Below are 20,812 nucleotides of genomic sequence, written 5' to 3'. Positions count from 1 at the left end.
GGATAACTTCTGGTGTTTTTCAAGTGCCAGTTTTTTTTTTCTCTTTGCTGTTTGTGTATTTTGCCTGTGTGAGTGTATGTAGGTGCTCACAGAGGCCAGAAGATAACTTTGGCTATCTTGGAGCTAGACTTACAGGCAACTGTGACCTGTACGACCTGGGTCCTGGAACCTGAACTTGTGCCCTCTGCAAGAACAGTATGCAGTTCTTAACTGTGAGTTATCTTTTCAGTCCCTTTCCTTTTATTTTTTGAGACAAGGTCTGTCGATGGGGCTGGAGTTTGCCTTATGGCTGAACTGACTGGTAAGCTAGCCCCAGAGACTGCTGGTCTCTTCCTTTCCAGCACTGAGATTACAAGTGTGTCACCATACCCGACTTTTCACATGGGTGCTGGGGACTAAATTTAGGTTCTCATAGTTGTGTGGCATGCACTTTACCAAGCTGTCTTCCCAGACCTGAGATATTAAAAAAAAATTGTGTACGTGGTGGTGCATGTCGATATATACATGGATGTCAGAGGACAGTTCAGTGTTCTCTTACCTTTTTTACATACACTCTGGGGGTTAAATTTAGGTCACCAGACTTGTGCAGCAAGCACCTTTACTCTTCAGACCATTCTGTTGTCCCTGGAATACTTTTAAAGAGACTCAGAGGAGATGAGAGGGCAATATTCAGCCCAAGGAATGAAGGTAGAATGCCAACGTTCCAGACATTATTTTTGTTTAAAGAGGTATCGATTCCCATCAGTCAGTCCCAGCCAGAGTCTTAGAAATGAACCAGGAGACTAAAAACCAAGTAATGAACCAAGGAAGTAAAAGTAGCCAAGAAAGGTAGGACATTTTATTTTACATACAAAAAGGGTGCAAACTGAGTCCTTCCTTCCCCAAGGGGAAGAGGTATACTTAAAGATCACATTTGTGTTGTCATGGTGCCCTATGAAATGGGCTACTCTGAGATAACATATCCAGACCCACATTCCACTTTCTCCAAAGGCTACTTCCTCTGCAAAGAAGTCTTCTCTAATGGTGTTCAAATCTGTCAACTGGAGGAAACATTTCAAATACACTTGAAATTGACATTCATTTAAAAAATACAATTTCGGGGCTGGGGATTTAGCTCAGTGGTAGAGCGCTTACCTAGGAAGCGCAAGGCCCTGGGTTCGGTCCCCAGCTCCGAAAAAAAGAACCAAAAAAAAAAAAAAATACAATTTCATTTTTCACAGCTGTTTTTTTTTTGACCAGTGCCAGGGATTATGAAACATTACGTATCTTTAAAAAAGTAGGAAAAAAAAAGAACATTTAACAATAACTAGACACATCCACACATGAATTAAAACTGATTTCCATAGCTGATTATACATCATCTACTTAAAAAAATTGAGACCAACATCCTAACACCTTCTAAAGAGTACAATGGGTAACACTTGAGACAAACGATGAATCAGAGTGTAATACATCCAATGGGAATTGCTGCATCAACGCGACTTTCCATTGGAGAGTGATAGCATTTTTGGTTTCATTTTTTCTGCCATTCTCTGCTTGACAAACATAGCTCTTTCCCAGAGCCAGCTTACTCACTGGTCTGAGCAGCTCACTGAGAACACTAAGGAACACAGTTCCCAGGAGCTTGTGCTGTCTCTGAGAATAAAACACATACAGCAGACTGCATACATCCATTTGTAAATACATGTATTCCCCAAGAAATGGCTCATGTTTCCTGAGACATTCCTAACAGATTGGTAAGCCTTCTGAAAGGCTTTCGGTGCATGGAATGGCCTGGGATTTGGTCTGGAGTGCCCAAAGAGGGGCAGCAAAAAGTTTCACCAACCCTGAAAGGTCCGTTTGGGGGCAATCAGGATGGGAATTGCCTGTGCATTCCTTTCTGGCTTATCATCACAGATGATCCTCTGCTTTTAGACCCTAAAGGTGGTGATGGCACCAGAAAAGAGTTTTTTTTTTTTTTTTTGGGGGGGGGGGGATCCTGTCCACACAACTGAGGTTTCTTTATAATATCAAGTTTGGTAACTGAACTAGAGACACATTGAGTGCATATTCACTTTTTTTCTTGATAAGCTGATCTATAAATACTGGAGTGGGTTTCCTGGTTGTTTTGTTTTGTTTTTTTGAGAAAATATTTCAACTACTATTGCCTACACTCAGGGGTCTACTATTTTGAATACAATAAGAACTCTAATCTCTGTACTTAGTTACTTTCAAAAGTAAAAAAAAAAAAAAAAAAATGTTAAGACTGGTTATTGGATCAGAGACTCCCAAGACTGGTGAAGAAAACACTGCTCAAAACTTTACAAACTCACAGAAGGGCCCCATATGGTGACCTCTTCTTTTTCATAATCAAAAAAAAAAAAAAAAAAAAAAACCAAAAAAAAAAAAACAACAACAACAACAACAAAAAAAACAAACCAAAAACCAAAAAAAAAACAAAAAACAAAAAACCTAACGCCCTTAACACAAAGTTGCCCAATAAACAAAGGGATTTAATTTGATTCCTACCAACCCATCATGGGGAAGGCTGGAGTCTTGGCCATCAATCTGCAAAATCAAGAAACCCAGAGGTAAGTGCTCATTACCCAAATGGCCAATCCAGATGGGTACCTAGTTATTCTGGCTCCCTGAGGGACTCTGGAATCAACCTGCCCACTTGGGGCAATGGAGGGGATGGTGGCAGTGGCCTAGCAAAGGCAATGTTGGTTATATGACCATACAACTCCTGGTCTTAAAAACTCAGGCCATGGCATGACCGACACTAGATAAAGTATCATCAGAGCAACTAAACAAAAGTGAAAAACTGGTTTCACTTATGAACATGGGAGAGGTGGCTGGGATTCAGGAGTTCTATGGGCTTGGGAGGGATTGATCAAAAGAAACTAAGACCAAGTTCTTGTGAGGAAACGCTTCCTAGGCTTCTGTGGCGTTATTCTTGAGAAATGCAGCCATACTTGCTCATGGAGGGGAATGAATTATCTTTTACATTATTTTTTAAAATAAGGCTATGATCCTTACCAACCACTTTAACAGCACACTTGTGGCATCTCACGTGGTTGCTAACATTGAACATCAACACTCAATAAGCGCTACAGCACACTTTTCTTCTGAACTAAACTGGAAGGTATTTTACAGAAATGGACACCAGCTGGCTAGTGGACATCGGCTGTTTTCTGAGTTCTTGTCATTCACTAAAAATGAAAAGGAAATTTAACACTTTCAGAAATCTTGGAATCCTTGCTGTTTCCTGCAGTTTGTTCCAATTGGAATGGGATTTTTTTTTTTTTCCTTTCTTTTCTTTTTTCCGGAGCTGAGGACCAAACCCAGGGCCTTGTGCTTGTTAGGCAAGCGCTCTACCACTGAGCTAAATCCCCAACCCCTGAAATGGGAATTTGAACTGGAGACTTAGCTAGTCACCTGACTTACACATACCTTCACAGACCCTGTTTGCTCCTGGACAGACCCAGAATAGAAGAATGTTAATTAAGGCAGTCAGGAGTGCTCACTAGCTGCTGGCACATTCAGTGCAGCCTTGTGGGCAGTCTGAGTAAGTACTCTGAAAGCCCACTTGTATGCCTGGACACTTTACACCGTGGTGTAGCCCTGGTCCGGTTGGACCTTACTTAGTATGCTCAGACTGCAATGTCTCAAGGTCAGCAAAGCTTGAGGAAAACTCCAAATAGCACAGTATGAAATGCCCCATCTCAGGGAACAGGTGAGTTAGTTTAAGGGGAAGTAAATGCATCAATATTAAAGAAAACTGTCCTCAGGTGTCATACCTGAGGTGGAGTAAGTGGACTTAGATGCAGGAAGATGGAGGGAGTGCCTGTGCCCGTGGATCTGGCTGAGTTTGCAGTCAGGCAGGTAAAAGAAACAGGGATGTGCATGCAGCTTGACGTGCTGGGGTGGGGTGGGGTGGGGTGGGGGCTGAACTGATGAACAGATTGTCCCTGGGGAATTCAGTTATATTTTAATTTTAAAGAAGATAAGAGAATTACTCAGGGTTGGGATCACCTTAGGGTGTCAATAGCTTTGAAAGGATCACCACCCATCCTGCATTTTAAAGGGACCTTTGCTACAAAACCCAAATATTTATTAAGGGATTTGTGGGGGTTGGAGGGTGCCAACAGTGTAGTAGGAAGGACCCTCCCCCACACCCACAAACCACTCAGGTTCAACCACTCAAGAGCTAGCCTATAAAAATATTTTAAGACAAAAAAGAAGTCTTAAGCCCAGCTGCAGGGCACCCCACCCTGCAGCCAAGCAGGCCACTGCCTTTGCTTTGTCTTGGAAGCAGGGTGGGGGAGGCACTTAGTGGGGCAGAGAGTGCCAGGATGCTCTAGGCCTTGCCACCATTTCCTGGGATGAGGATTTTTAAGTTTCTGTAGGGGTAGTCAGAGTTGCCCACATGCCAAACGAGGGACTATATAAAATTTAGTAATGAGCTTTAACTACTATAGAGTAAAAAGGAAGCAAATCCTAACACTCAAATTCCTTATGGGAAAGGGATTTGACCTGACTTCTCCCTGCCACTCTGTTTCACAGACAAGAACATTTCATGTATAGAAACAGCCAGGTGGCCATCTTCACAAATGCTGAGCAGGTCTGAAGGCAGTGGGAGGAGAGATTCCCTAGCCAAGGTCCACAGAACAGGTAAGGCGCACGAACTCTCTGCTTCATCCGATACTAAATTTGACCCATGACCACCAAGTGTCCTGACATCTTCCAGTCCTCTACATAAACAAGCAAAGGGTTCTGTGCTGCACTAAGTCACTAGCCACTGTCCTATGTGCTTAGCTCTTTATACCCAGACACAGACCTCTTTTCCCACATGAAAAATTCTTCTTGCCACAACTAGTATAAGAAGTCACCATCTGGAAATGCTACTAATCTCAAATGAAATAGAACATGGGAAGAGTAACCCCACGCAGTTAACTCTGCAGCCAGTGATGCTTCATGGTGGTATGTCCAGGGAAGAAAATGGTGACAGGTAGAGTGTATGGGGAAAACATGCTAAGATATGTGGTCATATTATCTGGACAGAGTCTGTTCAATTGTAAGATAAATTGTAGACCTTTCATTACAGTTTCCTTTTCCCTGGAATTTCCTAGCACCAACCAGTCTTACCTTCCCTGCGTACTGCAGCCCACGTACCGAGTTCTAAGCCTGCTGCCATGGATATGCTCCAAGATTCCACAGGCCTGGGTTCTAAGGCAGACTGACCCAAATGTTCTAGCTCACTTCAGGCAGACAGAAAATATTTATTTTTCTTTTCATGGCCCTAGGATGCTGCATCCTGAGCTTCCTCTGGCAGTTGGAAGGCAAATTTGGTGCCTTCTTTTGTCCACTACTGGCAATATGGTGGTGGCTGTTTAGTCACTAATTTTGTTCCCCGAGTCAACAGAAAGTCACATGGCTATCTAGTAGGAAGTCCCTGGCAGTGGAGGAAACAGAAATTTTGTTTTGTTGTTGTTGTTAAGTATCTCCTCTCTGAGGTGAGGTGCCTTCTGGTCGTCACAGTCTGGCTCGGTGCTCATCCCAAGTGCTCAGGAGCTGGGCTTTCCAGCTCTGGGCTGATTAGGTCAAGGGGCTCTGGTGGGGACTTTTTTCTGCAGCAGAGAAGATGAATGAAAATTCAAGTATGTTTCCTTGCCAACCTGAGTATTTACTCAGGATGACGCAGAGTTTGGCTTCTTCTCTTCCAAGTGCTGCAAATCAGACTCTTTCCATCAAGAATGTCCTCTGGACCCACATTTTCTCTGAATGGCTTGGCTGGCCCATCCCCCTTGAAAAAAGAAAAAAGTAACCCCCCAATATAACCAGACACAATATGCATCTGCCATGTTGTTTACAAAATAAAAAAAACAAACCCCCAAACTAAAAGTGCAATAAAGTCAGTTTCTTCTCCTTTGCTCAGAACCACAGGCTTGTTTTGCTACAGCCTGGAGCAAAGGATCTGCTTGTCAAAAAAGCTAAGAATGCCAATACACAGGGACAGTAGACTGCAGATTGCTCACAGCTTGTGTCCCAGAGTGTAACTTCACAGGAGGGAGGGAGGGAGGGAGGGAGGGACCAAGAAAGGGACCAGAACCCTGTGGCCAGCTGGGCTGAGGGGTTACCCAGGCACAGAAGGAGGAAACCATACTACCAGACACATCTGGGACGTGGAGACGTTCTCCAGCCCAGGGCTGTCGTCTTCCCCTATCTTCTTGGCCACACCACCAGCTTCTTGACAGAGCCTTTAGCTTAGTAGTTTCTATGCTGGAGAGGGTTGAGGATGGTGCAAGAGCCAGGAGTAAAGGAAGAGAAGGGAAGAGAACAGTAGTCCTTGAGTTTTTGTGAATGACACCTTCACTGTAAACAATGGGAAGAGAGTCAACCAGATAGCCCAAGGGCAAGCAGTGGAGAAGCAGCAGCTCTGGACCCGCTCAGAGCTCAGACAGAGGGGATTGCCACTGGCCCACTTGGCCCTGGCTGCCTGCACTGGCTCCTTCTGGGGGCATCTGTTTTCTTCTTTTTGGTTTGGATCTCTACCCTCCCCCACAGAGGAGTCCCTTCCAATGAGAAATGGCAGGAGCTGCAGGTGCAATTGGAGCCAGAGTCCCCAGGACTTGAGGACTCCTGGGAGGCACTGGTCACTTGTGTCGCTGAGCAGTCTTCTTCCTTTTCCTCTTAAAGAAACAGCAGCACCTGGGGCACAAGAACATTTTAAGTCAGCCTAGAAGCCTCCAGCTCTCAGCAGATCTCTGCCTGCTTCTGCTTACTGCAGGGGGTAGGATTTCTTCTCTCCTGGTGCCCACCCACATGGCCACCCACCATCTACAGTACACATATACTGGAAATAGCGGGCATCTGTCAAGAAAGCTAAAGGCAAAGGCTGATTTGAGTTGCAGCCACTCTACCCGATTATCAAAATGCTGTCCATCGGCATGGCTGCCACAGGCATTTCTGGAAGAAGGAAGGATAAAGAAGGCTTTGCCTAGACTAACATCTAACCTAGATACTCCATCTTTGTCTAGAACCAAGATGGAGGGTGCTAGGGGCACATATAAAAGCCTCCACTGGATGCCTCTTGATACCGGTGCAGTTCAATGTAGCTCTCTGGCCAGTAGGCAAGGAGTCTAAACTGAGACAAATATATCTCACGCCAATTATGAAATCTAGAATCCTGGCAATCAAATGATTCTAATAAAAGACTAAGATCCTTTCTACCTTGTTCTTGTCCCCAACATGATGCCTGGAGTAAGCAGAAGCACTAGCTCATAGGGAGGTGAACTTTTATCTCCTGACACCAGCACATGTGCCAATCATCCCAAGGAAACCAAGACCTGAAGCCCAGGAGCTAATCTTCTAGAAACTCTAGTCACAGGGAATTCCCCAATTAGACTGCCACTGTTCCAGACAGGGTTCCCAACTGGTTTACTTAAAGGAAAGGCTGAGGCCCTGCAAGTGCCATTTCATGGGGGAACAGCCTGTAGAGGAGTGGCAGTGCTGGTGTACCCCAACTCTGAGGATGCTCTCATTCCAGTCTTTGCACTAGGAAGTGTAGCTGTCATACAGGCCCTGGAGAAGGGGCACTGAGGACCATGGCAAGATTGATACAGAAGGTATGTTCTGCCCAGAAATGACAGATGAGAAATGAGAAGGGTGGTACAAGGCAGTGGATGAGTCAACGATGCCAAAGAATGGGAGTGAATAAAGTTGTAAGTAAAGCTCAGATGCTTGATCCTTGAAAGAAATCTTCTTCCGAGAAAACTCTTTTAAGTCTCTTACCTAATCCTTCCAGAGTTGTTTAAAATTTCTTGTATAATGTTATGTGAATGAATGTGTTTTATGTGGATGTCTGTGTGTCACGTGAGTGCCTGGTGCCATGGAATCATGAAGAAAACATCAGGCTCCTAGGACTGGACTTAGAGACAGTCATGAGCTGCTGGGAAATGAAACCACATGCTCTGGAAGAGCAGCTAGTGAGCTTAATTGCTGAAAACAAACCTGGGGTTTTCAGTGAAAGGGATGTTAGTATAGAAACAGAACCACTGCTACCTGCCAATACCCCTACGTCCCCTGCAGCTGGTCAACCTCCCTTTAGACCTGTGTTACTGTATTTTCTTATGGTGTTTCTAATATTTTCATCACTAGAAATTTGGATAACGTTTCTTTCCTGAAATTCTCTTTTGAGTCAAGGACTCATTATTATGTAGCCAAGGCTGGCTTCAAATGTGCAATCCTCTGGCCTCAGCTTCCCAGAGGGCTAGGATTTAAAGGTGTGTATTACCATACCTAGAGGGAGAAAGTTTTTCAGAATACAGAAATAAACATTTAAATAGATAGCAATGTGACCTTTAACTGCAATTTCATTCAATTTGAGACAGGAGGTTCTTAAGAGAGTTTTAAAATATTTTCTTCAAAATTTGGTCACAGTGATATTTTCTTCTGAGAGTTATTCTTGGCTACATAACAAGTTTGAAGCCAACTTGGGCTATAGGAGACCTTGCCTCAATAGATAGACAAATAGATTATGTATATACATGTGTGTCTGTCCCAACAAGACCTGTCTCAATGACATTTGTAAGTACCATTAATTGGTGTGAACAAAAGTGTCATATATATCTGGAAACTGAATAAATTATTTTAAGTAAAAATGATGAACACTTTTGATTGCTTAAAATAATCCTTAATGGAAACACTGAGGAAGAATTAGAGAAAAGCACTTATTTATACACATGCATTAGAAAGTGACATGTGTTTTTAAAAAGTTTTATTCGTTTTATGTGTACAGTATTTTTGTTTGCATGTATGTCTATGCACCATGTGTGTGTCTGGTCAGAATAATGCATTCAACCCTTGGGACTGGAGTTATAGATGGTTATGAGTACCATGTGGGTATTTAGAAATGAAACTGCTTGCTCTGGAAGTGATCTTAACCATCAGGCCATCCCAGAAACTGGGACTTGAATCTGCCAACTTGAATGTATAGAACTTAGTATTTAAGTAAACAAGTCAAATTTCATGAAGAACCAGTATTTCAGCAGCAAAAAACTATGTTTTTTGTGGGTTTACTAACTCTAAACTTAATTTCTAAATTGTATTTTTTTGTGTGTGGAGGATCCTAAAATGATTTTTTGTGTTTTCAAATATAAACACTAAAAACAAAAACAGACAAAAAAAGGTTTGAAGAATTCAGGGAATTACCATGTGCTTCTGCTGAATCACCAGAGTATGCATGAGCTGAAGGTATCATTCAGAGTCAGCCATATTTTGTATTTAGAGCCCTATATAGCTTCAGCAGCAGTAGAAGCTTTTACTTCCACAATGAGAAAAGGAACCCCACAATCTATTCTTAAAGGCTTTGGTATCTGTGGTGACCACTAGCAAAAGGATCTAGACTGGAGGCCAAGTCTATACTGAGTAACTCTACATGGGTATGTTCCTCTCAGAACAAAATAAGGGTAAGTGATCAATTCCCTTTATGTCCTAGGTCTCCTTCTAGTTGTTCCTTTGAATGGCCGGAAATTCTTAACAAGTTATAGTTAAAACTGATTTAGGTCTTTATTCACAAGCCATCAAACACTCTTCCCACAGGCCTCTGCTTGCTACTGGGTCACCTCAGCACTCTCCTTTAAGCTGCCCCCTTGCTGTTTCTCTTCTTTTTTTTTTTTTCGGAGCTGGGGACTGAACCCAGGGCCTTGCGCTTCCTAGGTAAGCGCTCTACCACTGAGCTAAATCCCCAGCCCCGCTGTTTCTCTTCTTTATTACATCTTTTTTCTCTTCCTCTGCTCTAAAATTGGTTCAAGTCCTACTGTGTCTAGAAGTCTTCCTTGAGAATTCACAGTGACTCCTCACTCTCTCAGTCTTCTGTAGAAGTCTATCTTTTCCCATGTGTATGACTCACTTTACAGCTGGGTGACACCTAAGCTCTTTGGACAGGGCCTCCACTTTACTTGCCCTGTCCTTCCCTGCCATCCCCAGTCTCTGAACTCTATGCATAAGATTGGATGAACATAGTAGAACTTAAGGTATTTGCACTTGGGATCATGTAACTGACACCTCACAGGAAAAAATAGACCAGGACAACATTAGATTACACAGACACATGAAGAGGCCCAATGTCCTATTTGAAACTCTAACACTATCAATACTATTGCCATAAAACCCAGCTCTCATCTTCAATACATATCTGTTCCTAGATAAACCCCTGTGGACAATTTGGCTTAGATAGTTGGGGTTTAAAAACCAGGGCCCAATCCAGTTACTGAAAATAACTTTTTAAAATAAAGTAGTCAGGATCTAGCAGGCTATTATCACAGAAGAGAATATGACCTTAGGTGTGCAGAGTGTGTGGAAGGGTTACAAAAAGTCACCAATATGAATCCTTCAGCAATTTCCTTCACATCCCACATTCTCTACATTTGTATTAAAGAAGCCTTTTCTGGAAGAAAAGACAGGCTTCCCTATTTCTGTCAGCCCCTGACCTACTATTCTCTCACAAAAGAATAAAGGTATAAAGGCAACAAAACAAAACGAACAAACAAACAAAAAAACCCAGCAATGTCCAATCAACGACAAAATGTGGATCTTTCCCTTGAGGAGTTCTCCTTTTTTAAAGACTCTTACTATAGATGAAAAACTAACCAAAATCAACAAGAAACTCACTAAGGAACTTATGAATTCCTCCAGTCTATTTCCATGTTACAAAACATGTTGCCAAAGGTGAAAATAATTACCTGATGATAACATTGTTTTATGGTTATTAAAACATCTAACATCTTATCTTTCTACACTTGGGGGGAAAATTGGAAAGAAGTTCATTCAACTTAAAAAAAATTGTGAGATATTGTTTTTGGTAAGAGTGCAGTGATAAATGAGGTGGATTTGAAAGAAAAGAAAGAAAAGATTGATGTCTGGGTTCAAGGTCTGCCCCATCCCACGTCGTGGACCTAACTTCCTTAGTCTGGGTGACTAAGGCATAAGAAAGGATGTGAATCCATTCAGTATCCCTAAGGCTTTGCCAATCCCAGTCTAGTCTGGTCCACTCCCCTTACATGTGGACTGGGGAGAGGGACTCACCACAGGTTGAGCATTTTCAGGCAGCTACAGAGTATATAAAGAGAAAAACATAGAAAAGGGAGATAGAGAGAGAGAGGGGGGGGGGAGGGAGAGGGAGAGAGAGAGAGAGAGAGGTATTAGTCCACAGGTGAGATGGAAGTGACTCCCTGTGAGCCATGCAAACATGCAGTATGTGTCTGTGTTTAATTTCCCCCAGCCGAGGGAGCAAGCCACTTGGTCTTCACATTTAAGAGAGGGGGCAGAAGTCTGACAGAAACACCAGTGTGGGAGCTGGTTCTCTGGGGAATGCAAAACAAAAAGAGCTGGTGGAAGCCTCAGGGTGGGCTTTCCAGGGCAACTTCCAGGAAGGCAGCAGGGGAAAGAGGAAATGTGTCTGGCTGTGAACCATATGATTCCCATACCAGGTCTTCCACAACGTTCAGCTAACTTCCACACTGCAATTAGAGAAGCGGCAACTAGTACTTAGGTCTTCTTGGAGGGAGGAAAAGTTTAAGAGATACTTTATCTTATTAGATGAGGGAATACACTGCTTGGTTATAACCACCAAAGAATGACCTAAATTCTAATTACACTAAATCTCAGGAGAAATCAGGTCCACAATTGTCAAGATATAGCAAAAGTATTGATTAAAAAAAAAAAAATCAACCTAAAAATCATCTGCCCTCATCATTCCTTCAAAAGTGCCCTGTAGCTAGAAGAAAGGGGAAATCAAATGACTATTTGTATTACACAAATCAAAACCCATCATCCTGTGGTTTTGTTTTGCCTTTACACAAAATAAGCTGGGAAAAAGAACCTAAAACCATAAACTCGGAGGTAAACATTTCATACTTTCCTTGTACTTGAGTTTAACTCCAAAATAGGCAACAGCCCTTATCCTATCGACAGGCTTAATGAACAAATGGCACCATCCCGTGTGCAGTGAGGGGTTGTTTGGGACACCTTAGGTTTCTCTAACTTCGACTTTTCCATTAAAATCAGCTAGTGAATATATGGCTACTATGTCCCTACTCAGTATATAGCAACATACATATACCACAGACACATGGCTGAGCCCTGACAATTCCCTAGGCAAGGTGGATTGGTAGCTAATGAAATTGCTATCAGAACCAGTATACAAAATGCCCCAAACACAGGGTTTGAGTGACATTTGGTCAAAGATAACTACTCTTTTAGTTTCTATACTTTTCAGAAGGTCTGGAGCTGAGGCAAGAAGTATAGTGGTCCTGTCTGTTAAATGGGAAGATGTTAACCTCTCGAACTCTAGTGTTTAGAATATGACAGAACAGAACAGAACAGAACAGAACAGAACAGAACAGAACAGAACAGAACAGGCTGAGCTCTTTCTGTATAGATGACCTCCTTTTTTCACACTGGACACAAACACCACACTCACACACAGAGTGTACACATTTACCCAAAATGAAATGAAAAGGTCCAAAATAAAATCTATTTAGGGTCTAACACTAAAGTTCATTTGGGTTAGAGTCAGACCTTAACTTCTGAACAGGTACAAATGTGAAATGGGGAGAAGATGGGGTAGGGTGGGAAAAGATGTGGCTCTCTTTCAAGATCAGAGAGTGCAGAGTGTGGTAGTTTCCAATCCTGGCTGCACATTAGAATTCCCTGGCCTTTTAAATATATTCATTATTAGGCCAGATATTAATAAATTAGCTTCAAATATCTGTGGCCATGCAGAAGTATCTGTATTTTCTAACATATTCTAGGTGATTCCAAAGTGCAGCCAAGGGTGAGAGTTCAGAAAGTGGGAATATCATACAATTTACTGAGAATGACAGAAACGCTTATAAGCACCATTAAAATCTCCCAAGCCCTGAGAAGTAAGGAGAGTGTTTAATTACTAAAATAGTCTCCTGCTGGCATTACCTTCCAGCCAATCCCTTGTCTACAGGTATCAACAAGATAGAACTGAAGTCACACTTATTCAATTTTTTGATCTGCTAAGCAGAAAAAGACCTTTTAAAGGCCAAGTGAGCTCACCAAAGAGATGGCCACGAATACAACCATGCAAAGTACATCTCAAAGAAAATCCACAATGTGTGGTGACCCTGACTGATGCCCAGAGGTGTAAGCATGTTCTCATTTGTACTAAAAATATGTTGCTTGCCCCAGAGAAAACATTTGGACACTGAATATTCTCAAAGAACTTCAAAGAAAGGTCAGGATTGATTGGCAGGAGTTCTGACTCATGTTTCTCTAGCTTCCCTACCTGATATCTTCTTGGAGTTTAAACCTGGATTTGAGTTTGGGACAAGAAAAAAGGAAAAGTGGTAGAAATGCTGTTTGTGCAGCAGTCAGCAGCACTACCTTCCAGCCCCGAATCTCTAGAGTTTAAACACAGACCATGCAGAAAGCACCAAGGGGCTAGTGGGAGAGCACAGCAAGACATATGCATGCAAGAGAAGCAGAGAAGGAAGGGAGGAATTGCCTTGCTTCTTGGAATTAGGGTTACTTCTTTGCCGTCCCAAGATTCTTGTACTTACAAAAATAACTGTTTTGCCTGATGTACTTAGTTTTGCTGAGCCCAGACTGCCTAAAAGACAGCAAAATGTCTGCCAAACCCTTTTAATCAGGACCATCCCTCTGGAATGGTTAGGCAACTAGAAATGTGATACTATACACCATGGCCCATGATTTAACATTTTTTTTCTCTGTAATCCACAGGGAGCAAGAAGCTCCACGGCCTCTAAGAAGCTCTTGGCTACGACCTACTGTGGCTTTTACTGCATCGCTCTATGTCTGCCTTCAGCAGACTAGAAAAATGTAACTATCCCAGAAATAGGAGCTAAAAAGGGTGGCAGCAACCTTAATGCACCATGCAAAAAATAAAAAGGTCAGAAGAAAACCGTGGACATAGCATGAAGAATCCAGGCTATGACGAGCAGCACACAGAGGAGACAGACGTTTCCAGCCCATGAGGAGACAACCCTTTTAACGACAAGACAACCCCTTTAAAAGACGAACGTACTTAGCTTCCTCCACTACCTCCACTTCGGCATGAGCTGTGATCGGTGCACTGGAGTGAGCTCCAGTGGGGTCATCAACATTCAGCTCTCCATTGGTTGAGCTAACCACCTGAAACAAGACAGACTTCAATAAACATCATGGTTATATGAAGCACCTGCTACCACCAGAGTAGATTAAGAAAGATTAGGCAAAGTACTAGCCAGGCAGGGTGTAGAATGTGTGTTTACTTGGGTTAAGGGAACACTGTCCCGATTTAGAGAGGGTTCCCAGACCTATATTATGTCAAAATGCTTAACTTGATGATATAATCATTGACAATTACTTTCATATTGAGTACCTACTTGTGGCTAGCACTTTGTTACACTCTATGTATAAATTCAATCCTTACAAAACCCATATTTAATATGTCACCATTATTTGTGTGTGTGCGTGCGTGTGTGTGCGTGCGTGTGTGTGCGTGCGTGTGTGTGTGCGTGTGTGTGTGTGTGTGCGTGTGTGTGTGTGCGTGCGTGTGCCCATGCAGGCCAAAGGTGAATATTGGTATCACTCCTCAGGAACTTTCCACCTTATTTTGGGTCAGGGTCTTTCACTGGGACATGCAGGTTGCTGATTAGGCTAGGCTGGCCTGTGAAACCCAGAGATTCCCAAGACTCCACTTCTCCAGTATTGGGATTACAAGGGAAGCTACCATTAGTAGTGTTGGGGATAATAAAACAACCAAAACCAAACCAAAACAAAATCAAAAACCAAAACCAAACTAAAACAATAAAACAAACAATAACAGCAAAACAAAAACCAAACAAACCATGGGCTCTAGGGCTCCAACTGAGGTCACCATGTTGCCAGCAAGAACTTTACCAACTGACCTATCTCCCTGGCTCAATTACTTACAACAATCAAGTCATACTGATGTGTAAGTAAGTGTACAGGGGCAGTCTCAAGCGCCACAGTGTGTTTTCTGGGCAGTTGAACTCAGGACACCAGGCTTGGTGGCCAGTGCATTTACCTACCATGCCCTTGCTGTCCCCCAGCAAGCACCAGCTATTCTTTTGTAATGGATGAAACTCTACAAAATGACTTAACCAAGTGTTAAGTTAGGGTCAGTGTGCATGTATGGCTTCCATCTGTTTGTCCACAGATTTATTCATTTTTCAAAAGTATGTATAGTTCTGTATTAAAAATTAACTGTACAGCTGACTTCTAAAGATTAACTCATTTTGCCCCCTTGCTCATGGTAGGAAAATACTACTCTCAGTTTGTTATACTATATAATTATATAGTTTAGGTAATAATGCCTTTAAAGGACCAAGAGTGGGTGCCAGAAACCATAAATAATCACACTTTCTTTCAGAAATTTCTTCAAGGCTTTCAGTACTGGTTTGAAATTACTCAAACAACACTGCTACAGCCCCTCTGGTGAGAGGGAAGACGGTAAGGACAAACTTCCCTTGGAAAACAAGTCTTATTTCAATGGCCTTTATTTCAGGTTCACTGTCATCCCACTGCTCACTGATGGTCCCCGAACTGTCAATGAAGGCTCTGTCTCCCACTCCTGTCATCTGGTTAGTGTGGACCCGATCAGGCTTGTCTTGTTGTGCAGCCGCTCCTGCCACCTGCTTTCACTGCCAGCACATGACTCCTGCTTATGTGGGTGCTGGAGGGTGGGAAAGGGGAGCCAGCACAAACCACTCTGCTGTTAAAGATCTTGGCTGAAACATGGGAGAGAACCACAAAATAGAATAAATGGTTCAGACAACTTATGCTATTGGTAAGTAACTTCATCTATTTGAGACTGTTCTTACAGACTGATGTGAGGCTTATAAAGTAAGGAATGGGACAGAACTGGGTATGATACTTTATACATTACTGGAGGAAGTGAAAAATAGGAAGGAAGAACAATGTTCTAAAATCAGGCAGCCATGGGTTTGAACTCTAGCTCTACTGGCTATGGATCTTTGATCTTTCTGTACCTCAGCTTTCTAATTTGTAAAATGGGGCAATAGTAATGCTTATCCTATGAGGTCATCATGCAAGATAAGCCACAGTAAATGTTCAGCCCAGAGCCATGAGACATACTAATGGTTCAAAAATGTTCACCTTAGTGATACTCTTATTTGCCTCAAGCCAGGGAGTTTTACTAACAGTGGATTGTCTAAGATTTCCTAATTTATCCTAAAAAGCAAAGTGGAAGGGAATGTCCACTCCTTTGGGGGCAGACTGAATGAATACTGCCTACCACTGTTACTTCTGCACAAGAATATCTACTGGGCCCTTTCTCCTTCTTTTCTTTTCTTTTCTCTTTTCTTTCCCTTCCTTGCTTGCTTGCTTTCTTCCTTCCTTGAGACAAGGATTTTATGCTGTAGACCTGGCCTGGTGCCCCTATTATATAACCCAAGCTATATAAACTTACAGTACTATATAAATTTCTCACACTGCTCCTGACTTCATCTCCATAGAGGTAGGTTATGACAGGTATAAGACATCATGCCTGATTTCTTTCTTTCTTTCTTTTTTTAAAGATTTATTTATTTTATGTATGTGAGTATACTGTTCCTGTCTTCAGACACACCAGAAGAGGGCATTAGATCCCATTACAGATGGTTGTAAGCCACCATGTGGTTGCTGGGAATTGAACTCAGGACCTTTGGAAGATCAGTCAGTGCCCTTAACTGCCATCTCTCCATCCCGACTTTTTTCATGATTGAGAAAATTACAACAACGATAATTATTGAGAAAAAAAGAAGCCTACATTAAAATTGGACTTACCTGACTGAGGAAGACTCAAATTTAGTATCTCTGATTAGTAGACAGTCTAACATTATGGATAGTATACAACACAATATTTTCCTTCCTCTGAAAACAGATTTTTCTGAATCTAATCATAATTTAAAAAATTAGACAAATTCAGAATTGTATAAGACTTTTGAAGACTTGGATTCTTTAAAAAGAACCATATTAAAAAGACCTTTAAAAAAAAGTCCCTGTGGACTGATACTGATTAAAGGACTTACAGGGATGGAGAGGTGAGTCAGTAGTTAAGAGCATTTGCAGAGGATCTAAGTTCAGTTCCTAGTGCCTACAGTGAGCTCACAGTTATCCACAGCTCTAGTTCCAGGGCATCTGATGCCTTCTTCTAACCTCTGGGAGCACCAGTACACATGTGGTGATCTTACATTCATGCAGGGGGAAAAAGAAACTAAGGAATCAGGCATGGTGGTGAATACCTAATATTACTAGGATTCAGGAGGCTAAAACAGGAGGATCACCATGAGTTGGAGGCTAACCTGGGTTATACAGTGAGATGTGCATTAGCATAGGCTACAGAGCAAGAGTGACAAAACCACCAAAATAAACAAACAAAACAGAGAGAAACTGAAAGACTGAAAGAGAAGGGAGAGGCAAAACAACCAATGGAGTGCAGGAATCTTGGTTAGATGCTGAGTACTGTAAAACTTTAAAGAACTGGGATTTGGGTTGCTAGATATAAGTTTATTTTCTTGGAAAGACAAGGGTGTCATTGTTTATATGAAAGAATATCTTCGTTCTGAGATCTAGGTCGAAGTGCACGGAGCTAAAATATACTGTCTTAACTTTCAAAAAGGTCTGGAAAGCGAATATATACACATACACATGCAAGCACACAAAATTAAAGTAAATGTGGCAGAACCTTAATAAATTGTTAATCTAGGTTAAAGATCTTCCAAACTTTTCTGTAGACTTGGAATTTTCAAAGTAGAAGTTGGAGGAAGCCCAGCAAATAAGAAAGGCAGAGAAGGTTAACTTGATTGAGAACCACATCCTGCTGACTGCCCTAGTTCTGCTGTGAGTCCTATGGACATATTTTCTAGCATACATTACTGTTCATACTGGGAACTGGCTCATCCTATGAAAGCAGCCATTTTAAAATATTTGTTTGTAGGGACTGGAGAGATGGGTCTGTCTGAAGGCAGTGACAGTGTACTCATATAAATTAAATACATCTTTAAAAATGTTCCTTTGTTTATTTAATTTATTTCTGTAGCACTGAGAAGTAAACCAAAGTTTGTGTGTGTTCTAGGAAGCACTATAATGGAATCATATCCTCAGCCCTGAATCACTGATTCTTAATGAACCAGATCAAATGTTATGTAAGATGTTTTGGCTAAAAGCCAGGTGTAGTGGTGCAAACCTATAATGCCAGCATTCAGGTATCTGAGGCAGGAGGATTTGAAGTGTGTAGCCAGCATGAGCTGAAGAGAAATTCAAAGTTATCCTAGCATATCTTATCTTTTCAACATGAGAGAACTACTAGTGAGAGTCACTCCTGAGAATTACCTGTGCCTGGGTTATGGCACTTGCTAACAGCACTTCATGTCCTGTCCTTTATAATGTCTCCTCCCTAGGGACTGCTTCTGTTCCTATAAGCAATGTCCTTGGGCAATCTAAGGTTATCTCACTTTATAGTCAACATTTTAATCTATACCAGAAAGCATAAGATCGCAAATAAATCAGGCACATACATACAGACCCATGTGCCTCTGCCTCCTGAGTGCTGGGATTAAAGGTGAGTGCCACTATGCCTGACCTCAATTTATTTATACTTTAAACAATATCAATGTTATAATTTTCTGCTGAAATTTTAGTATACTCTTTACTGAAAAATAAGACTTCCATATTAGGTATATCCACATTTATTTTGCTGTAACCATATTAGCTTTAGTCACATAATTCGTCTGGCTATACAAAATCATGTAAGATTATATATGAGGAAGACCAAGAAAATGTCTGTCCCTTCCTATCTATCTATCTATCTATCTATCTATCTATCTATCTATCTATCTATCTATCTGAATATATAGAGACATATTCAATATATATACACATATATTCACACATTATATATTAATGGTAATATCCTTTGTAGAAATCTGACAAATTTAAATAATAATTCCTATTTTTCAAGATGTCACTAAGTGGGGCTGGAGAGATGGCTCAGCAGTTAAGAGCACTGACTGCCCTTCCAGAGGTCCTGAGTTCAATTCCCAGCAACCACATGGTGGCTCACAACCATCTGTAATGGGATCTGATGCCCTCTTCTGGTGTGTCTGAAGACAGCTACAGTGTACTCACATACATTAAAATAAATAAATAAATCTAAAAAAAAAAGTCACTGAGAGAAGATATCACGTACCAAAATGATTAATGCTTCAGCTGCTAACTCTTTTTTAAATGATTTATTTATTTTTATTTTATGTATATTGGTGTTCGGCCTGCCTGTATGTATGTGTGATTTTTTTTAGTGCCCTGGAACTAGAGATACAGACAGTTTTGAGTTGCCTCGTGGGTGCTGATAATTGAACCTATGTCCTTTGAGCCAGTGCTCTTAACCACTGAGCCAACTCTCCAGCACCCTCAGTTGTTAATTCTTAAGTCACACTGCCCTTACTTGGTTGTAGAGATTTCTAAAAATTCACAATATAATTTAATTTGAATAACTTCAGAGTAATCTTTTGGAAGAAGAAAAGTGTTTTGTCTTCTGGAACTTAAGGTTGTACAGGCAGAAGATCTGTGCAAATATTAGAAAGACAGGAACCAGGGTGTTCTCATTAAGTTGGTGTGTCCAAACTTAAACAAACCAATGTTCTTCTTCCTGGCAATTTGCCTTTAATCAAAGAGAGATGATGTTGCAGAGTATACAGGTTAAATATAACATGACTTCACCAAGCACCTCTGCAGAGTGCAATCATGCAGACGTATATCCAGACATCAGTAGTGCACCTCGGCAATCCCAGTGCTCAAGGCTGAGGTCAGATGGCTACAACCTGAAGGCTAGTGTGGGAGACACAGAGAGATCCTGCTTGGGGGTCGTGGGGGAGGAAAATCAAGGCAGGCATAGTGATGAATGTCTTTAATCCTAGCATTCGGGAGGCAGACATAGTGGGGAGTCAGGTGTCTATGAGTTCCAGGACAACCAGAGCTACATAGTGAGATCCTGTCTGCAAAACCAAAACCAAACCAAACAAATAAAACCCAACCTCCCCCTCCAAAACAAAACAAAAACAAAAACCAACCAACAAAGAAACAAAACACACAGACATCTGTTGTTCTAGAAAGCATAGTCTTGGCCATGTGTGGTAGCATATGTAATTGCATTGTTCAAGATGTGAAGGCAGGAAGATTAGGAGGTCAAAGGCAGTCTTGGCTACATAAAAAGTTCAAGGCCAGTCAGGACTAGATACATTTCTGTCTCAAAAATCCAAAAGTTTGTCTGGCGAGAGAGCGCAGCAGCTCAGAGCGCCTGCTCCTCTTAAGCATCTGCTTTCAGTCCCTCTGACCCACCCACACATCATCTATCTCACAGCTTCATTTGACTCTAGGTCCGGGGGATCACGTGCTCTTTTTTGTCCTCTTTGGGCACCTTAATATGTGGTATGTATACATACAGACACATAATTTCTAAAACACAATTTTAAACAAGTAAAAACAAAATAATTTTATATATTAACTTAATTTTTATATATCAGTGGCAGATTTTTTTTTTTTTTTGGTTCTTTTTTTCGGAGCTGGGGACCGAACCCATCAGTGGCAGATTATTAATTCTTATTTATTTATTTGCTCATTCATTCATTCATTCATTCATTCATTCATTATTTGTTGCAGTACTAGTGATTGAACCCAAAATTAGGTCGTGGTGGGCAGGTCATCCTGGGTGCATAAATAAGCAGACTGAACAAGTCAGACAGTACACAATGTTTCTTTAGGGTTTCTGCTTTAGTTC

General features: G+C 41.6%; 1 protein-coding gene across 17 annotated transcripts in view; it reads right to left on the bottom strand.

Annotated features, from left to right (window-relative positions):
• Positions 1-810: 810 nt before the first annotated feature.
• Csnk1g1 (casein kinase 1, gamma 1) overlaps positions 811-20,812 on the bottom strand; it is a 137,589-nt gene continuing 117,587 nt past the window's right edge. For 8 of the 17 annotated variants that reach the window (XM_017595886.3, XM_017595891.3, XM_039082075.2 and 5 more), the window contains 3 exons: positions 14,057-14,163; positions 11,068-11,091; positions 811-6,690 (listed from right to left, as the gene is read on the bottom strand). In XM_017595886.3, coding sequence (XP_017451375.1) covers positions 6,636-6,690; positions 11,068-11,091; positions 14,057-14,163 — 186 coding nt within the window. In that variant the 3' untranslated portion in view covers positions 811-6,635. Of the gene's footprint in view, positions 6,691-11,067; positions 11,092-14,056; positions 14,164-15,510; positions 15,765-20,812 lie in introns of those variants that run through there. The other 9 variants (XM_008766332.4, XM_008766335.4, XM_063266071.1 and 6 more) reach the window with 3 other exon arrangements.

The sequence above is a fragment of the Rattus norvegicus genome, chromosome 8 (assembly GCF_036323735.1).
Source record: "Rattus norvegicus strain BN/NHsdMcwi chromosome 8, GRCr8, whole genome shotgun sequence".
Lineage (NCBI taxonomy): Eukaryota > Metazoa > Chordata > Mammalia > Rodentia > Muridae > Rattus > Rattus norvegicus.
The sequence above is the reverse complement of the archived record's forward strand: the minus strand, read 5'-3'. Positions and strand labels throughout refer to the sequence as shown.